Here is a 21,090-nt window from a genome sequence, read left to right as displayed (position 1 = left end):
TGTAGAAGTAGGGAGATTCTTGTTCCATTGTATAAGGCTTTGATTAGGCTGCAGATGGACTATTGTGCCCAGATTTGGTCATCCAGTTTTCAGAAGGACGAAGAGATGTTGGAAAGGGTCCAGAGGCGACTGAGTTTTTAAGGGTTCTAACCTCTGGAATGTTGAGTATAAGGAAAGATTGAGAAGATGCAACTTGCAGAGTCTAGTGGACAGGAGGAAGAGGGGAGATATGATAGAGACCTAGAAGTTAGTAAGGGGTTGTTATAGGATCAATGCTGGAGAGATTCTACAGAAAATAGTGGGAGATCAAGGGAGAACCAGAGGTCATCCTTGGAAACTGTATAAAGAGGGTGTGAGTAATGGAGTGAGAATCATGTTTTTTTCATGCAGAGTTGTGAATGATTGGAATTCCTTGCCTGAGAGTGTGGTGTCTGCAGAGAATTTGAGTGTGTTTAAAGCATGGTATGATGAGTTATGTGTATGATAAAAGGGCCTCCCACATGAGTCTTTGACTCAATGGGGGATTGGGTAATAATAATAATAATAATAATAATAAATGATATGAAGTGAATGTAATGTTTAAGGGTGCAGAATTAAAACAGATGATTTCAAAGTCTCATAATGGTAATAATGGAGAAGATACCGATAATAATGGGATCAGAACCTTAAGCAGTGGTTCATAACATCAACTCCATTTACTATAAGAACCAATTTATTTTAGAAGTTGTATCCAATAAATGTTTTTCCTTTAATAAAGGGAAAACATTTACTTTCTTCAGTTCATTTCCTATAATTTTATTTAATTATCTGTTTATTACCTGTTGAACTCTAATAGCATGTCAGACCCAGTTCATTACCTGTAATGTCAAGTCAATCATATTGTGTTTTATCGGTATACTTCAACAGAATATTCACTTGTCCTATTTTATTGCCTAAATGATGACCTTCATACTAGCCAAAACTTTTTAGTTAAATATTTTTAATAATAGGTGAATTATTCTCTGTGTGTGTGTGTGTGTATGCAAATACAATAGGCTCTGGATTTAATGAACTATTTGAGAAAGGGGTGTCCACTATTCCTGAAAGTCTGTTAAATCAAATGTATTTATTTATAATTATTATTTTAAAAACATATCTTAGTAATGAACTTACAGGATATTAAAATGTTATTATAATGTATATGTATGAATAAAATATTATTATAATGTGTGTTAAGTAATTTATACATGCTAATAAAACATATTTTAAAAATAGAAAAAATAAATTTACGATGGCAACCAACCTTTTTAATTATTTTAATTAAACATAACAAAAACTATACAATATAACTAATGGAGCGTTTCCACAACTTTTTTTTCTTAGTGCTCACACAAAGTTGTTTTCAATGTGAAGATTAGTTTGTTTGTTTTTATTTAAATCCATTTTATAAGGAAAAATTCTTAAACTACATTGAATAAAACACATACAATAAAAAACATTAAAAGATACATAATATTTAATATTAACTTAACTGAAAGAATTACAATTTTCAGAATCATAAATGCAGCTTTCATATGGAGGAAGAGATGTTAATTACTTGCTGGTGTAGAGTTCTAGTAAAATAGATCCAGTTGATGAAGTGGTCTTGAAGAAATCATCATATTTCAGTTGCCTTATGTTTTCACGCTGCTTCCTTATTACTGTATATTATTATTATTATGATTATGATTCAGACCTCCATGGAATCAAAAGACTCATCGTGGGAGGCCCTTCCTAGAAAACACAAAGTCTATCATATCACTCTTTGAACTCATTGACTGCTATTCACTATCAGGCAATGAATTCCACAGTTCAACTTCACGCTGCATGCAAAGAAACCACTCCTCACCCTCTTGTTCACTGCTTCCTTTCATAACTTCCAGGGATGTTCCTTGTCCTCACTTCTTCCCCCCTGTTCCACCAAGCAAAAGAACTCTCCAGTGTCAACCCTCTAACTGCCTCTCAACAGTTTGAAAGTCTCGATCATATCACCTCTCCTTTTATCTACCAAACTCTGCAGTCCACATTTCCTCAGCCGATCCTCATAACCAATAACTATTCAATAACCATTGAATAGTCCTAAAACCATCTTTGTTATCTGTCTCTGTACCAAATTTCCACAGTTAATTTATCCCCTTCAAATCCTGGAGACCAAATTTGAAAATCTTATCTCTGCAGGTGAGTGTCCTTCTCAGTAGTAATCAAAATATCGAAATGCTCTAAAATGTTCATAATAAGGAAGCACATCAAGGGCCTGATGATGATTCAGTATAATGTATGATGTACATCCATATGTTGTCTTATAACAGAATAAATAGCAAATAAAAAAAGTTTCTAAATTGTTCCTTTAGGACAGAAATGTTTTGTCCATTAAATCAGGGCCCATTAAATTGAGGGCAAACTGTACAAAGTATTTTCCATGCACACATACGACATGAATGTTTGTAACTTATAACATACATATAAAATAGAAAATTTGTAATTTTGCAAGTCTTTTACAATTGTTTACAAAAATTTTATTCTGTAACAACTGCCTAAACAGTATAGCATAGTAATATTAACTGAGATAAAAAAACACTATCATTAATTTTTACAATATACATTTTTATAGGCATAGGTTTCTGCAGTTTAGCAGTTCAAAAGAAAAATTTTGTTATTGTGACCACATGTTTATTAAGATAAATAAAGATAAACAAACCTGACAAGTTTTGTATGTCATTTGACTTACATCTTCAGGTGTTACAGGTAACTACAAGTTTAAACACAAGAAATAAGAAATTACTTAAAACAGTCCATTTGATGTTGTTATAGCACTCTAACTGTTCATCAAATTAAAAAATCCGAATGCAGTATCTATACATATGTTTATCTTTATTTATCTTAATAAATATGTGGTCACAATACCAAAATCTTTCTTTTAAATATACATTTTTATCTAGTAATCGAAGATTTATCACACTTGAAGCAGAAACTGACCACTATCAGTAGCAAATTATTTTGAATGGCTATATTTCGCTAATGCCTCTTGTAATTTGGAAGTGATCTAGAATAATAAAAAAAAAGAAGTAAATAAATTATTTTTTTTCCAAATAACGAACACTATGAGTAGCAAAAGTAAAGTATTATTTATATTCTTACTTAAGAATTCAAAAGAGTGTCAGTGAATACTAACATTCTTTCGACTTCTTATGTATAGATATGGTCGCATATAGGTTCTGTACAGATAGATGAAAGTAACATATAGGGATTGATTGAGGGAATGTAATCTTCATGGTTTTAGAAACAAGACTTAGAGGAAGAGATATGATAGAAACTAGTCAGTAAGAGAATCTATAGTATAGATACAAATGAGTTTGCAGCTTATGCCAGGCATGTGTGTGTGTGGGGGGGGATTCTTACTTCAAATAATCAGAATGTGATTTCGATACATATAAGGTGATTCTTCTTATGGCATATGACGAATATGTGAAATTTGTTACTATTAGGTGTTGTGAGTGTGTTTGGCGAAAGTGTTCAAAATGAGATATGATGGGTATTTAAGGAATGATAATAATAATTATAACTTTATAATTATTATTATCATTCCTTTTGTATCTGTCACCACAAATCTGCAAGATTCCTTGGCTAAATTGAATAACACTTATAATAAATATGGTATGAAAATCAGCAATAAAAAAGACAGCCAATGAAAATATTCATTTCTGTATTCTGAATAGAGAACCTATAGAACAAGTCAAGCATTTCGACACAATTTTTATTCAAGATGGGAAATTAAATATGGAAATAGAACAAAATTAGTAAAGATAGTATGATAGAAAGTCAGCTGAATAAATTTATATGGAATAAGTGGGAAATTAGTCAAAACACTAAATTAGTTGTATACAAGAGAGTATTCAAACCAATTTTAACATGGATCTGAGAGCTGGATTAGAAATAAAACACTTGATCAAAAGACTGGAGACCACACATCATAGTTCTAAGAAAATTTATGGCTGTGAACAGATGGCATCAATGGCAGTATCATATTAAAAAATGAGAATATTATAAAAGAACTTGCCATTGTTAACATTCAGGAAGGGGTTAGTGGAGCTAATCTCAGGTGGTATGAAAATGGGAGAAGAAAGATTAGCAAAAGAAGTGTGTTCTGTGCCAGCAAAAAAGATCCACCGGGACCAAGATATAGGTGGATTGATACAGTAAAAAGTGCCTTAGAAGACAAAAATATTAGATCTGATAATGCTGTAATTTTGAAAGATAAATTTGGAGGAAAACTGTTGATTGGAATTTAGTAACGAGGTAATTTTTTTACGTAGTACTATCATAATATCCTGTACCCCCCCTCCCCTTAAGGTACATATCAGGAATCTGATGATGATAATAATAATAAACTGCAGTATATGGGAATGGATATAGGGGTTGGTGAGGTGAATAAGAGGATGGTTGATCAAGAGATATCAGAGAGAAGTTTATTCAGGAGTAGAGTCCAGAAGAAGGCCTGGGTTCTTGAGGCTGCTACTACTACTATTAATTTGTACATTAATGATATAGGAAGGGATCTAAGAGGAATTGTTCAGTTGTTTGCCAATGATGAAAACTTGGGAAGAGCAATAGCTAATAGAGATGATGTTAAATTTTTGCAGGATGATTTGGATAGACTGGCAGTCTTGGCAAAGGAGAATGGATGTCAGTTTAAAGTGGCATAATGAAAGGTTATGCATTTTAGGCTGTAAAGATTACCAGCTATACCACATTGGTGGAACTGTATTCCAGGAAATTGACAACGCCTTGGAAGTATTAGTGTACAGGGAGTTAAAGTTTAGGGAGCACATAGCAAATGTGGCTAAACAGCTCATCAGATTACTTGATTACTGAAAAATACTTTGACAAGCAAAGACAAGCAGGTTATTGTTCCTCTTTATCAAGCCTTGATAAGACCCCATCTTGACTACTGCATGCAGATCTGGGTGCCAGGATTTCTTGGGGATGAGAAGGAGGTCGAGAGGATCCAGAGTCTAATGACCGAGATGGTAGCAGGTCTATGGAATGAACCTTATGAAAACAGATTGAAGATTTGTGGGTTACAGAAATTGGTTGAAAGGAAGAAAATAGTTGATATGATTGAGACATATAAATTACTGAAGGGTTTTTACAAGATTAATTCACAGGAAATATTTCAGAACCAGATTTTTTGCTTGGAGAGTAGTGAATGAGTGGAATAGGTTGCCAGTGTCTGTTGTGAGCACCATGACTGTGAATGAGTTCAAAGCAAAGTATGATAGATACTGCACAAATGTTGGATGATGCTTGGCATGATGTTTAGGGCCTCCCTTGATGAGTCTAAGGACTCCATGGAGTAGCCAATGATTAAAAAATAATAATAATTATTATTTTAGCCTCCTTTGGGTGATTAGACTCATTGTTGGAAGTTCGTACTTTTCAGACACTACAATACCAGTCACGCTTGTCATGTCAGCACACTCACAGCCTGCAAATGTCATGCTTTCCACTGTTCTCCTACTCTGTGCAAAAATTGTCAATACTCAACACTCTTATATAGCTTTTAAGGATAATTTCTTGCTCTCATCATCCATTACCATGCAGAAGAAATGGTGAGCTTATCAGAGTGAGGGAAATGAGCCAATCCTATCCATTCTCCTCCGTAGCCAGTAGTCAAATATATTTACATGTATTTGACCATTGGCTGGAAAGTCTTACTAGATCTTCCAATATAGATTATATCTTTCACCATCCAAAATGACGTAATTTTACAATGAAGAGTTCAACATATAACCAGGAGAATACTTTCTTATTCACACATTTGATTGCATGAAGATTTTCTTTGAAGACATTTATCAACCTACTATTAATCCAGCTCAAATCAGAATACTGATCCTAACAGGATTAAAATTCAGTGAGATAAGAACGAATGCATTAAACAGATGCTATATATACAATGCAATATATTACAGATTGGTGAGAATTGTTACATACACTAATGCTGGCTACATCATTTGTCTAAAATGATGTAGCCCACTTGAATTAGTCTGAAATGATCATGATTTCAGGACCATTGACAAATGTAGCCGATAAACATATTATCAGTTTCATGTACTATCCAACAGATGGACTACAGAACCATTTTACTGTATCCTGGAATTGGAGCATTTGATTTCTTCTATATGGTATACTGAATACACTGGAATAAACTGTAGAAAAAACAGGAGGGGGGGGGGGGCAAAAGCCAGAAACCTTGTACTGGGAACCAAATATGGCAACATGCACTTCAGATCTCACAATTAAGCAAGTAGTGGTGTTTTTCCAGACAGATGCATACCTTCCAATTTGGTGAAAATAACAACTAGACCCCTTGGTGGTAGACAAACACTTCTGCTGGTATTATTATTATTATATGGGCACCTCAATGAAGTCCAAAGACTCATCATGGGAGACCCAATCTATCCACACAATCTATCATATCCCTCCTTGAATCTATTCACCATCAGGGAAGTCACAACCAATTCTGGCAATCCATTCACACTCACTCACTCACCACACAAAAAATCTGGCCCCTATTAACTACACTCTTACACAACTTTCATGGATGGTCCCTAGTTCTCTGACTATTTTTCATATATTGAAAATTTTCACTTGCATGAATTTTATAAAACCCCTATATACCAGGGGTGTTCAACCCGTTGATCGCGGAGCGATTTTTGGTCAATCTCTTGTGTATTCCTCCTTACTTACAAATTTAATTAAAACTGGAAACATAATATTTTATTTATCATTATTTTGTATTATTTTTAATTCGCTTTAAGTTTATTGCTATTGTTTATTTATTTTTCGTTAAAATTGCCAAATCAGTCATTTTCTTATAAGTCCAGGTAAATGAATTAATTTGGATCAGTGGAAGTCAAACAGTGAGCCAAGTGAATACGATTATAATCAACGTGTAAAAACTCGATTGTAGCTTAAATATTAAATATTCCAAAGCACATTACATCGATTTTTTACTTAGGTTATGTCCCATGTGAATATTGTAAAAAAATAAACTTTGTTTGTTTCGGTATAGTTTTTGTAAATAACTCTTTTGAAGCTAACTGTATATATTGCCTTAATAAGAATATGTTAGAGTGTTAAAAATAAAGGCAATGTTTTTGTCGCCGAAGCTGTACATAGCGGCATTAGAAAGATTGTTATTAAAACTTGTATGTATGAGAAAGTCTTGCAGGCTCTAAATGTAAACATCTCCAAAGTCAGTCAGAAAGAGTTCAAAAAACTTTCCGATGGCTGGCAACTTACAATCGAAAGAAAGCGGAGAACAAAACTCATGCCAAACTTGAAACTTAAGATGAAAGTCTCATACCGATTTGATTCTTTGGGTGTTGCCAAACTTCATGCGAGGTCTTAGAGGAGGCCTAATAAAAAGGGACTGAAGCAAGCAGAAGGGGTCCCGGTTCCAGATTGCTGTCAGAGAGGAGGCCACTGGGTCCAGAGTCCCCATCAGAGAGACTGCCTGGATCCACGTTGCTTGAGAGAGGAGTTTCCCGCTTCCAGAAAGGAGCTTCTCAGTTCGAGACGTCGCTAGAGAGAGACTACTTCTAGGCCACAGACAAGGTTTCAAATTGCCAAAAGGAAGAGTTCCAATTACTGGAGAAAAGTTTCCAGGCCAGGTTAATGTCAGACATTCACCAGTGTGTTGCGTTTTCATTACAATTTGATGAACCAAACGACTTCACTGATATTGCTCAGTTAATGGTATTTATTTGCATGGTATTTCAAGATTATTCAAGTAAAGAAGAACTTTTGAAAATTACACCATTATTGGGAAGGACTAGGGGAGAAGACATTTTTTCGGCATTTGATGAATTTGTGAAACAACACAAACTTTCGCTTTTTAAACTTGTGTCTATTACTACTGATGGTGCTCTTGCAATGATAGGTAATAAATCAGGCTTCATTTCATTATGTAAAAACGATGACAAATATCCAGATTTTTTAACATACCACTGTATTATTCACCAACAAGTACTGTATAGTAAGAGATTAAACACAAAAAATGTTTTGGATATTACATTTAAAATTGTAAATTCTGTTCGAGGAAAAGCCCTGCAATGGCGGTTATTTAAATTACAGGCAGATGATGACAGGGAACTTCTGTTGTATAATAATGTTCGCTGGCTCAGCAGAAGTCAATTTTTAGAAAGATTTCTTGTATTAGTTAACGATATAAAATTTTTTCTTGATGAAAAAGGAGATATTAATCCACAATTGAGTGATAAAAGATGGTTGTTACACTTATCATTTTTAATAGATTTCTGTACGAAATTAAGCAATTTAAATTTAGAGTTACAAGGTAGAGATAAAAATTTAATTGACATGTTACGTTCAATAAAAACTTTCCAACAATACTTACTTTTATTAAAGAAAAATATAAATGACTGTGAATTTAGACATCTCCCATATTTATTAACATTTTTTAAACAAAATCAAGAAATGCTATGATTTAAAATAATTTATTCATGAAATAGAATTAGTTGAGGAAGAAATAAATTCAAGATTTAGAGATTTCAATAAAACTGAAATGATTGTATCTTTTATCAATAATCCATTTCAAGAAAACTTGAACATCACAGAAATTTCAAATGATATTAGTGGGCTGTTTGATATAAACCAAGCTGAAGTAGAACTTGAGATAATAAACATTCAGAATAGTTTACATTTAAAATCAATAAACAATGAAGTCATTTGGAAGTATGCACATGAAAAATTCCCAATATTAACTGATATTGCGCAAAAAATTCTGTCGTGTTTTGGATCGACATACTTGTCAGAATCCGCTTTTTCAAATATGACCTTCATAAAAAATCAATTAAGAAAACAACTACAAATGATCATTTGGATGATTGTCTGCGATTGGCCACTTCTTCATATCAACTTGACTATGAAAATATTGTGAGGTCCAAACAATGCGAAATTTCACATTAACTTTTTTTTTTTTAATCAACCAGCATTTCTTGTAACTTGTGAGTTTATAATCAATCTGTTGTTTTTTCTAACTTTGGTTTTCCAAAATAGAGAAATAAATATTTTATTCCAATATATATATATATATAATCCAATGTATATATATATATATATATATTTTTTTTTTTTGTATTAAAATATTTGTTGTATTAAAATAATTAAAAGTGATAAATAAATTTTTAAATACACAAAGTTTTTAGTTGTATATTTTTTTTAGTTGTTTATTTTTAGTTGTTTATTTGTGCGTAATCAGATATCAGGTTGGGGGAACGTGATCTATATAAGACAGAGAGAGTAGATCGCCGAATAACTTATTATAGAAAAGTAGCTTGCGTAGTAAAAAAGGTTGAACACCACTGCTATATACGGACCCTCACTACTTTCTCCAAGATCTTACTAACTACTGATGACACGTAAACTGGTCTATAATTAGACACTTCCAGTCTGCTACCGCCCTTATGCAATGCCACTATCTTACCTTCCTTCCGTTCCATGGGCACCTTTCCCGCAGCCAGACTTTCACTGAAAAGCCAGGTCAAAGGCACTGTCAGTTCCCTAGGACATTCTCTCAAAACTTGTGGTGAAATACCATCCAGCCCCACAGCTTTACTGACATCCAGAGTACTCAGTATTTGGAACACTCTCCTCCTGCACCTCTAAACCTCGAACCTGCCCTATCCCTCTAGTATTTATTCGAATTGACTCCTCCAGGATGAAATACTCCATTAAAGTGTTCATTGAACAATTCCACTATGTCCTCTACATCGGTCACTCTATTCCCATTTTTATCCCACAATGTCATTCTTCCACAGTCATTTCTCCTCCTACTGGCCACATATCTAAAAAATTCCCTAGGATTTTCCTTGGATCTCAGGGCCAGTCTTTTCTCATATTCCAGTTTCTTACCATACTATTCACTCTCCTGGCCTGTGTCTTATATTCTTCATGCATCTTCTCTTCACTTGTATCTCTTCCATAGCCTCTTTTTCGCATGCAGTTCCTGTTTAATATTGTTTGTCATCCACTTTACTCCAACGATAAAGACGCTATGAAAAGGGTGCAAAGAAGAGTTACAAAAGACTATATATATATTTATATATATATATATATATATATATATTTATATATATATATATATATATATCAGGATTGGGAAATGTGGATTATGAGGGTGGATTCAGAGTATGTGAACTGCAGACTCTGGTTAACAAGAGAAAGAGAGTGATGTGACTGTGGTCTATAAACTTTTGAATGGATGCTATAGGATATCGTCCATATTTGACATATGGAAGGAAGGAGGGAGGCATCCATGAAAGTTGAGTTTGTTCACAGTTAAGAAGGTGCAAGAGCCAGGTTTTCACCTTAGAGAAAAGTGACTGGAACAGTTTGCCTGTTGATGTAGTGAGTACATCTAACATGAGTTTAAGAGAAAGTATGACAGCATGTATGGCTGATGTATAGCCTCCTTCAATGCGTCCTTAACTCCACTGGAGGTATTATTATTATTATTATTATTATTACTTGAAACCTCCATGGAGTTCAAAGACTCATCGAGGGAGGACACCTGCTCTATAACTCTGTCTCCACCCCTCAAATCCAGCAACTGACTGCAACTACACCAATGCCATCTACTGCTGACCACCACTAGTATTTCCACAAACAAGCACAAGCATCCATGCCCACAGTGGGATTCAAACCCACAGCCTTTTGGCTGGAGAGAGGATACGCTAACTACTTGGCCAACCAGACTGGCAATATGTTAGCTGTCATAATAGATACAATGAGTAAAGCTAAACACTTTACTCATTTACTAAAACAAAGTCTAAAACTTAGCCCAATCACACAAACAGTCAAATTAATCATGTTAATTTAAAATAGATATTGCACACACACCCCACCCCCACCATACTAAAATTTTACTTATCTTTTTAATGCTGTTTTTACTACCTTTGTCAACTACAGAGTTAATGATAATGCCCAAAATAGATAATAGATAATAATAATAATAATAACACCATAATTCATCTCACATCTCTATGGGTAGCTTACTTGCAGCTCCATCATATGTAATTGCCTTTTCCTAGCTTGAGCACATACTTTCTTCTCCCAACAGCCTATCGAGCATCTATTGTGCTATTAACACTCAAATCTAAATGTGTACATACACACACAAACATATAAACCTCATTCATGTCTAAATCTAAACGCATCAAGCTGTATTACTTGTGATATTTTGAATGCAAATGAATAAGAAGAGGCATTGTGCAATCTTGTAGATTGAACCTATTGTCAGAATGAGACTGCATAATGTTATCACTGGAGCCTATATTTGAATATTACATGCCTCAATACTTCTCATACTTTCTAGAAACAGGGAATTTCTTATTTCCAAAGTTGGCATATAGTGAGTTGTGTATCTGTTCTTGTATTTTGCAGCTTCACTCACCAAAAAAAAAAATATAAATAAAATAAAATAAACAAATACATAAAATAAAACAGTTTCTGTCTTTGATGATATATTAAGATTATGGTGTAAGGAAATGTTCCAGGGAGCTAACAACAGCTATGACATATCTTTTTAATATAAGTCTTAGATTGGGCTACAGTTTCCAAAGGAGTGAAAACAGGTAAAATCATTCCACTTCATAAGAGGAGGTAATAATACCAAGTATAGGCCAATCTGTGAGTGTCTGGAGTTATTGTTGTTAAATTATTATTTAGGTTAGTGAGAACAAAATTCAGAATTGGGTTGACAATAGCAGAATTCCCTCTCTCTCTCTCTGATGAACAGAATGGATTTGCTAACTCTATATTTGTTTATTATAACAAGATACATTGGATAAGGGAGATGCATCCACATTGGTATATTAAGATATTGTAAAGGCCTTTGATAGATTTTTGCATGACAAGCTGGTAATTCAAACAGAACAGATGGGGTTGGATAGTAGATTAATGCTCTGGATTGGAGATTGGCTGTCTGATAGGAATCAGCAAGTTATGTCTGGAGGAGCAATATCTCAGAAGAATAAAGTCATTAGTGGTGTTCCTCAAGGCTCTGTTGTGGAACACTGCTATTTAACTTGTTAATAACATTGAGAAAGGTGTGAATGGTCATATGTAGTTATTATTATTATTATTATTATTATTATTCAGGCCTCCAAGGAGTCAAAAGACTCATCGAGGGAGGTCCTTCCTAAGACATAAAGTCTGTCAAGACTCATCGAGGGGAGGTGTCCCCCCCTGAGAAACACAAAGTTTATCATACCACTCTTTAAAGTCACTGACCGTTCTCGCTCCCACCACTCCATCAGGCAATGCATTCCATGGCTCAACCACCCTCCACACAAAGAAACCACTCCTTACCCTCTTGCTCACAGTTTCCTTTCGTAACTTCCAGGGATGGCCTCTTGTCATCACTCCTTCCCGCTGATCAACCAAGCGAAAGAACTCCCCAGTGTCAACCCTGAAAGTTCCTTCATTCGTCAACTAGACTTGAACTACAGTCAGACTTCAAGCGACCAAGCGCCACTTTCACTGAGCTACACATGCCTTATTTTCAGATGTTGAAATCAATGTTGAAAACTAAGGTTTTAAAATTCAGGAAACAAAGATGCGCAGTAGAGTATGCATTTCGTGGAGATATTTTAACAAAGTTGGAGGGAATCTTGGGGTTGTGGTGGTTGACAAGGACCTAAACTTTTAGGGACACATTGCTAAAATTGTGAGGATAGCACAGTGAATTACAGTAATGATGTGTAGAAGTAAGATGTTATGGTTCAATTATATAAGCCTTTGATCAGGCATCATATGGATTACCATGCACAAATTTGGTCACTGATTTCCAAAATGATGAAGAGATATTAGAAAGGGTCCACAGACAGTTGACTAAGCTGGTTTCTGGTCTCTGGAATGCTGAATGTGAAGATAAATTGAGGAAATGCCATCTGCAGTCTAGTGGATAGAAGGAGGAGAAGACAGGGAGTATGTGATTGAGACATAAGTGGGTAAGGGGCTATTACCAGATTAATGAGGATTGGGTTTTTCATAGAATGAGGGAAGAGGAGAACACGAGGGGTATATGATTGAGACGTGTTTTTTGCACGGAGAGAGAGAGAGAGAGAGGTAAGTCATTGAAATGCAAGAGTGCAGAGACAACAAATGCATTTAAGGCATGGTATGATGAGCTATGTATGCATGTGATAGTTGGGAACTCCCATGATGAGTCTTTTGACTCCATGATCTCATGATAATAATAATATATGAAAGAAAGAATACACAATAAAAATTGAAAAATTAAAAAAAACAAAAAAACATGCAAAATTTCCAACACAGGACTGTATTACTTATTAATCATAAAATAATAGAAATATGTAGCAAGAAACACACCTGTTGATGAAAATCAATTTGAGCTTTCAGGAAATTTTCAAATCCTGTTTTAAAATGGTCAACTTGATCAGTTTGGAAATGATTAATTTCTGCAAGGGTAACATAAGAAACAACATCTGTACGTTGAGCAATAGCTGTGGCCTCAAAAGCATCAAGCTTTCCTTCATCTACAAGTTTTTCATGTTCTTCTTTCTTTCCAAATGCACCCTAATGGAAATAAATGATATGAAAATAAATAAATATATTATTATTATTACTATTATTATGAGAATTATTATTATTCATATGATAAGCAGGACGATCATATATAGACCTGGCCTTTTGACTAAAATTAATAATAGAGAAAAGAAGAGAATACAATTTAGAAACACATATTGCATTTATTGACTTTGACAAACATTTGACAAAGTTAAAAGAAACATATTATTTAACATATTAAAAGAAAGACAAATACCAAATAATATCCTAAAAGCTATCACAAGTATATATGAAAATAATCAAATACAAATAAGATTAAATCACAAGCTATCATATACGAGAGAGATAAACCAAGGGGTCCGACAGGGATGTCCCGTCTCAGCAACTCTTTTTAATATTTATTTAAATGAAATAATAATAAAATGGAATAAAAATTTACATCAAGGTATTAAACTTTCTCCTACAGTGAACTTAAACACTCTCCTTTTTGCTGACGACCAAATAATAACTACAAATTCTAAAGATAACTTACAGAAAGCTATTTTAGATCTAAATGAGATAGCCAAAGATTATGGTATGATAATATCAACAAAAAAATCAAAAACTATGGCCTTTAAATGACATGATCCAGCAAGAACTAAAATAGTAATAGATAACAAGATCTTAGAACAGGTGAATTCATTTAACTACTTAGGATGTATAATCACATATGAAAATGAAAAAGATATAAACAAAAATTGCAAAATATTTAAAAATAACAGGTGTAATTAACTCTATTTTTAAACCAAACCTAGATCAAAAACAAACCAGACTAAAAGTATACAGTACATTAGCCCTACCAGTCTTAATGTATGGAAGCGAAATCTGGACAATAAAACAAAAAGACAAACAAAGATTAATAACAGCAGAAATGAAGTTTATGAGAAAAACTGCAAAGTATACCGTATTTGATCACAACAGAAACGAAGAAATTATGAAAGAATTAAACCAAGAACCAGTAATAGAAAAAATTAAAAAATATAAACATAAATGGATGGAAAACACGTTTAAAGAATGAAAACAGAAAGATTACTAAAGCAAGCCTTGAAGTACAAGCCATTAGGAAAAAGAAAACCAGGATGTCCTCTAAACGATGACTTCTAAGGCCGGAACAGGCGATGCTAGGCCTAAATCCTTGATATGCATGATGATGATGATGATGATGATATGATAAGCAGACTTTTGGGGAGTTGCAAGGCTTCTCAGAGTAGGTCCACTTCACCTTACTATACCAGTCAGACGACATCGTAAACTTATTCCCTTACTCAGCACATCTTCTGGCAATGCATTCCACTCGCCAATCAAGCCTGTGCTATTCCTACCAATCTATTCCTGCTTCCTATCTTAATTCCTATTCTATCCTAATTTATGCTAATGTGTAGACTTACACATTTTACCATGAGGTATTTAGAACCGAAATCCTATGGAATAGGTTGGTTACTCCTTATTCTTGGAGGTGTCTTATGTCTGTAGAAGCATGTGTTCACAGGCCCAGTTTGCCTGTTCTGGGGGGATGAAAAACCTTAGTTTCCAGGTGAAAAAACTCTCTACCTCCATACAAAACCAGCTAACTCACTCTTAGTCAAAAGAGACCAGATAAAGGTTCCTCACCTTACTGACAGGAATCAAACCCAGGTCTTTCTGACCAAAGGGCTTCATCTATACTGACTGAGCTATGGAGGCCCATTCCTGCTTATCATACTTTTATACAGCTTCCAGGGATAGTTTCTTGTTCTCCCATTCTACAAATAATTATTTATATGTTAACAGTCCTGGAGAACTGCCTTACTAAGTTATACATCACTACTATTTTTCTCTTGTTTTTACTTATTAACATGCTCCTTCAATCTACTATATGAGTTTCATGACTTGCAATGTATTCCTAATATAATTAAAAGAAACACACGTATTAACCACAGTGAAAATTATTTAATTGTAAATATTTCATCCTAAGTATCTTAGGACATCATCAGTACAGTAGTTTTAAACAATAATAGGAATAACATACAGTTAGGGCGCATGATTACAATAGAATCTCATTAAACGTGCATAACGTGCTACAGAAGTAAAAAAAAAAAAAAAAATTATTTAATACAATTTTGTATGACAATTTCCCATACTTTAGGAATAGTAAGAACGTCATTGTGGTTTAAGTTTGGTCTGTGTAGTAGGGCTTCAGAACTTTTTTTGTATAAACGTTCACGTATAAAAGTTTAAAGCCCTACTACACAGACCAAACTTAAACCACAACGACGTTCTTACTATTCCTAAAGTATGGGAAATTGTCATACAAAATTGTGTTAAATAATTTTTTTTTTTTTTTTTTTTACTTCTGTAGCACGCACGTTATGCGCGTTTAATGAGATTCTATTGTAATCATGCGCCCTAACTGTATGCTATTCCTATTATTGTTTTAAACTACTGTACTGATGATGTCCTAAGATACTTAAGATGAAATATTTACAATTAAATAATTTTCACTGTGGTTAAAACGTATGTTTCTTTTAATTATGATCGCACCACAGGTTTCGTTATTTAAAAAAGTATTCCTAGTATCTAATGCACCATTCATTGTTCCTTTCTTTTGTTTTTCAATCAACTCAAGGTTTAATCTCTTACTTCACAAATAGGTTGTTGTAAAAATATCAATGATTAAAATGTTTCAATTGTTGGAAACTTAAAAAATATTGCACTTGACAACATCCTTTACAAAAAAAAAAATGCACTGATAATTCATAATTGTAAACCATTTTCATAAGTGTGGCATTTATTTGTGTTTTATAGTTAAATTGAAACTTGACTAAACGGCAATATAAATGATTTGTCATCTAAACCAGAATTGCTGTTCCTAACAGAACTCCAGTCAGAAAGACCTGGGTTCGATTCTCGTCAGTGATGTGAGGAACCTTTATCTGGTCTCTTTCGACAAAAAGTGAGTTAGCCAGTCTCATACGGAAGTACGGGGTTTTTTCACCTTGAAACTCAGATTTTTCGTCATCCAGAATAGGCAAACTGGCCCCATGAACATACGTTTCTAAAGACATAGGAAACCTCCAGGAATAAGGAGTAACCAACCTATTCCATAGGATTTCTGTTCCGAATGCCTACACTGTAAAATGCGTAGGTCTATGCTCGAGCATAAATTAGGATAGGGTTAGGAACAGAACCCCAACTGGCAACTTCAACAACAACTGCCCAAACTACACATTACACAGTTCCTTATTCCATGTCAGAGATCTTAAATGTCCACAATTCAAATTGTCTTCCCTTCTCCAGTTCCACTGATCAAGCAGGCAGGGATGCTGAGGTATTTACTATTAGCAATGACCTAACACAGAGTGTCAATCTCCATACTAGAATAACTGACAGTCCCAACCTCCAATTTGCCAACACACTTGATCTCTTTCTAACAAACTCCCCTTCAAATATACTGGATGCCAGTTCTCATCATAACTCAGCTCATTGCCTCAAACAAGTCTCGTTTGCCATGGAACAACCTTCACCTCTCAGTTCTAAGTATCATGTTCTTTGGAACTACAAGAGTATCGAATGGGATGAACTCCATGATTTCTATTCCTCTTTCCAATGGACTAACTAATGCTTCAGTTCTCCTGATAAAACACCTGTTTAGACCAAATAACAGAAATCATCCCCACAGGAATGAATGCCTTCATCCCTCGTTCCATCCTAAATCCACAGCCAACATCAAAACCTTGGTTCAATATTCTAATACTTTTACCACCACTCCTGAGATACTGATTGGTCTATAATTTTCCACTGTAGTCTTAGAACCTCCCTTATGAAAGGGAATTATGTTGCCCTCTTTCCACTCTCTTGGAACTCTACCAGAGCTGAGACTTAAATTAAAGAGCCTAGTCAAACCCATTACCAGTTCCATTGCACATTCCCACAAAACATGAGGCTGATATTCCATCTAGTCTCAAAGCTCTATTCACATTGAGATTCTGCAATATCCCAAGAACCTCTAATTCATTAACCTTTCTGTTCGCACATAAGTCTCTGTCACATATGTTAAAACAGTAACTTCACTTGTATGATATACCCTTGTGAAATGGTTCCTCAGTAGCTTAACTATTTTATCTGCTTCTGCCTCCTCATAACCATCATCACTCATTAAGGTTATTCTTCCATAGTTATTCTTTCTCTTACTTGCCACATAGCAAAAGAACACTTTGGGATTTCCTTTGGTCTGCTTAGTTAGTTCTTCTCATAATCTGCTTTTGCCTTCCTTACCATACTGGTCATCCTTCTTTATTATTATTATTATTATTATTATTATTATTATTATTACGACAGCTCCAGGGAGTCCAAAGACTCAATGAAGGAGGGCACCTACTCTAAAACTATTTCTACACCACTCAATCCACAACTGACTGCAACTACACCGATGCCATCTACCACCAACCACCACCACTAGTATTTCCACAGACAATCACAAACATTCATGCCCACGGTGGGATTTGAACACGCAGCCTTTTGGCTGGAGAGAGAGGATACACTAACCACTCAGCCAGCCTGAGTCTTGAACTTTTCGTGAGTTTGCTGGTCCCCTTTCTCCTTATATACTGTCCACAGCATTTTTTTTTCTGAAGCTCGTGCTTAATGATATTACTCATCCATCTAACTCCTACTTGATTGACCCTCCTTACCAGAGGCGGCCAGTGAAAATTTTAAGTGGGGGTGCTACATATACAAAATAAAAAAAAAAAAATAAATAAAAATAAATCTTTTTTTCCTAATCAGTAACCAATTTATTAATAAATAAATTTACATATTAAAAAAATTGCTTTATTAAAAATATTCCACCCTCACCACGAACAAATGCCAATAGTAAAAGTTTCGTATCTTGCAGAAATAATGTGCACAAGCATAAATACACTGCCCAAACGAGCAGTGTCAGAATCACATGTAACGTGTAATGACAAGCATAAACGAATATCGGCGAGTCTAGCTGCAAATGGTACAATAATTCTCACACGTTAGATCACAGTGCATTTGTTTCGTGTAACGATAATTGAAAAAATATAATTCTTTTCATATTTTCAACAGTGACACTCGTCATAATTCATCTTTGTATCTATAATAAATAAATAATTATATGTTATTTTAACAAAATAAAATAAGATTTACAAAAAATTGTTCACCCTCACCACGAACACGCACCAATAATAAAAGTTTCGTATCTCACAGAAATAATGCGTACAAGCATACGATACACTATCCAAATGAGCAGTGTCGGATCACTTGTGACGTGCATTGAGAAGCACAAACAAATATCGGCAAGGCTAGCTGTAATTGGCCTAACGTGATAATTCTGACACTGCACTAGATTGGAGTGCATTTGTTTCATAATCTAAAGTGTTAATTGAACAATTCCAATTATTAACTATTCAATCAATGTCAAAACATAAGCTGTAACCTTTAACATGGTCTATTGCATTTATATAATGTTGTAAGCATTGTTATTATTTATAAACACAAACAAAATTTAATTTTTTTCATTTTTTCCTTGGAGTGCTGTAGCATCGCAGTGCTTATGTACGAGCTGCCACTGCTCCTTACCTTAGGTATACGATTTAATATAGCTTCCTTAACTATCTCCCATGCATTACTAACATCTTTCCCTTACAGGGTTTTATGCCATGGAACAGCTTCGAGCTTCATTCTAAGCTTGTCATAATCATCTGCCTTGTGATTCCACATATGCTCCTTCTTGATAGAATATTCCTAATTTTTTACAATCTCCCAAGTCAAGACCACATGGTTATTTTCATGGTTATTTGGAGGCAGTGTGGCCACTTTAGTTATGGATAGCTCTTCTGATCCTCTAACCAGATCCAATACTCTCACACTCCTAGTGTCCATCCATCATAATCGCATGCTGTCTCTAGTAATTATCTCTCAGTATGTGTATAAATTCCATTTCTTTTCTGCCATGTCATCTCTCTTCCTTCCAATCAATATCTCTATAGTTGAAGTCCCCCATAATAAGGAGGTTATACGAGAGACTTTTAAGTTAGTGAGGGGATGTTATTGGATTAACCCAAAGGGGATTATAAAAAGAGTAGAAAGAAAGACCCAGCATGAGCACAGCTACTGGAGGTCTGCAGGTGGTTGATAGCAGAATGGCTTGCAGATATGTAAGCTAGCTGCAATGAGGGGAAACCCGAGCAGTCCCAAACCGAGGTGGTAGTGCTAATAGGGCATTACCAAACACTGTAACACAGTCATTCCGTATTTTAAGGGATATATTCTGTATTTTAGGCAGAGGGACCCATTCGAAAAATATGTCACAGTCTCCCTTAGACACCATTCCTCAGTACTCTGCTAGAGGAAACTCCACCAATGGGCCCGCTATCTGTTTGGGGAGCTACACAAAGAAATGGTTCTGCAAAAGGATGGAAATGGCAACAACGACGGCACCAGACTATGACTTTAGGCAACTGGAACATCTTTTCTCTGACAGGGAAAGAAAAGGAACCGGTCGAGGAAGCCAAGCATTACCAACTAGATTTAATCGGGCTTTCTTCGACCAAGAGGAGAGGCTCTGGAACTGTCGACCTGGATGAGGGGTCGAAGCTTTACTACTCTGGTGTGAGCCCGACAATGTCTGCTCAGGCAGGTGTGGGATACTCACACGTCCCCGGCTGTCAGACTGTGCTACTGAGTGGATCCCATTGGGAGGACAGGTATGTGTGTTAAGGCTCCAGAAGAAAATCCACAACTTGGCTGTGGTGCAAGCCTATGCACCTAATCTGGAGTCAGAATATTCTGTCTTCTTAGAGGAAGTGGATGCTGCTTTTGACAGGGTGGCAGCCATGGAACCAGTCCTGCTAATGGGTGACTTCAATGCACATGTTGGAACAGATGACCAGACATGGAGAGGTGTGGTTGGGAGGAACGGAGATCCTGACCTTAAAGTGAATGGGTTGAAATTATTGGACTTCTGCTGTACTAACAGCTTGTCCATAATGAATACCTTCTTCCAGCACTGAGAAGTCCATAAGTATACCTGGTACAGGGATACACTTGGACAAAGTTCTCTGATTGATTTCTTTATAGTCTCAACAGACCTATTTTCCTACGTGCTGGACGTTCATGTAAGGAGAGGGGCAGAACTGTCAACTGACCACCATTTTGTTGTCTGCAGTATATGGCTACAGAAGCCAAATGCTACCATCAATGCTGGTAGACCTAAGCAGGTGTCTCCCTCTTAGGTCTACCAATGCCTCCCATTTCATGCAGCTATAGTGCATGAAATGGGAGGCATTGGAAAATGAGACTGTGAGGAAGAAATTTACAGATAACATCTCCTCCAGGGTTCAAAGAGATTCCCAGACATACTGCAGATGTTGAAGAGGAGTGGGAGCTGTTCAGAACAGCTGTCACTGCCTCTGCACT

General features: G+C 35.2%; 1 protein-coding gene across 4 annotated transcripts in view; it reads right to left on the bottom strand.

Moving 5' to 3' along the window:
• Positions 1–1,299: 1,299 nt before the first annotated feature.
• LOC150095144 (sorting nexin lst-4-like) overlaps positions 1,300–21,090 on the bottom strand; it is a 189,471-nt gene continuing 169,680 nt past the window's right edge. For all 4 annotated transcript variants that reach the window (XM_090411144.1, XM_090411141.1, XM_090411143.1 and 1 more), the window contains 2 exons: positions 13,432–13,638; positions 1,300–3,061 (listed from right to left, as the gene is read on the bottom strand). In XM_090411144.1, the coding sequence (XP_090267270.1) occupies positions 3,011–3,061; positions 13,432–13,638 (258 nt within the window). In that variant the 3' untranslated portion in view covers positions 1,300–3,010. The remainder of the gene's footprint in view (positions 3,062–13,431; positions 13,639–21,090) is intronic.

This window comes from Typopeltis vanoorti, chromosome 21 (assembly GCF_054136105.1).
Source record: "Typopeltis vanoorti isolate ZY-2024b chromosome 21, IOZ_Tvanoo_1.0, whole genome shotgun sequence".
In the NCBI taxonomy this organism is placed as follows: domain Eukaryota; kingdom Metazoa; phylum Arthropoda; class Arachnida; order Uropygi; family Thelyphonidae; genus Typopeltis; species Typopeltis vanoorti.
This window is presented reverse-complemented; position numbering and strand designations above follow the sequence as displayed.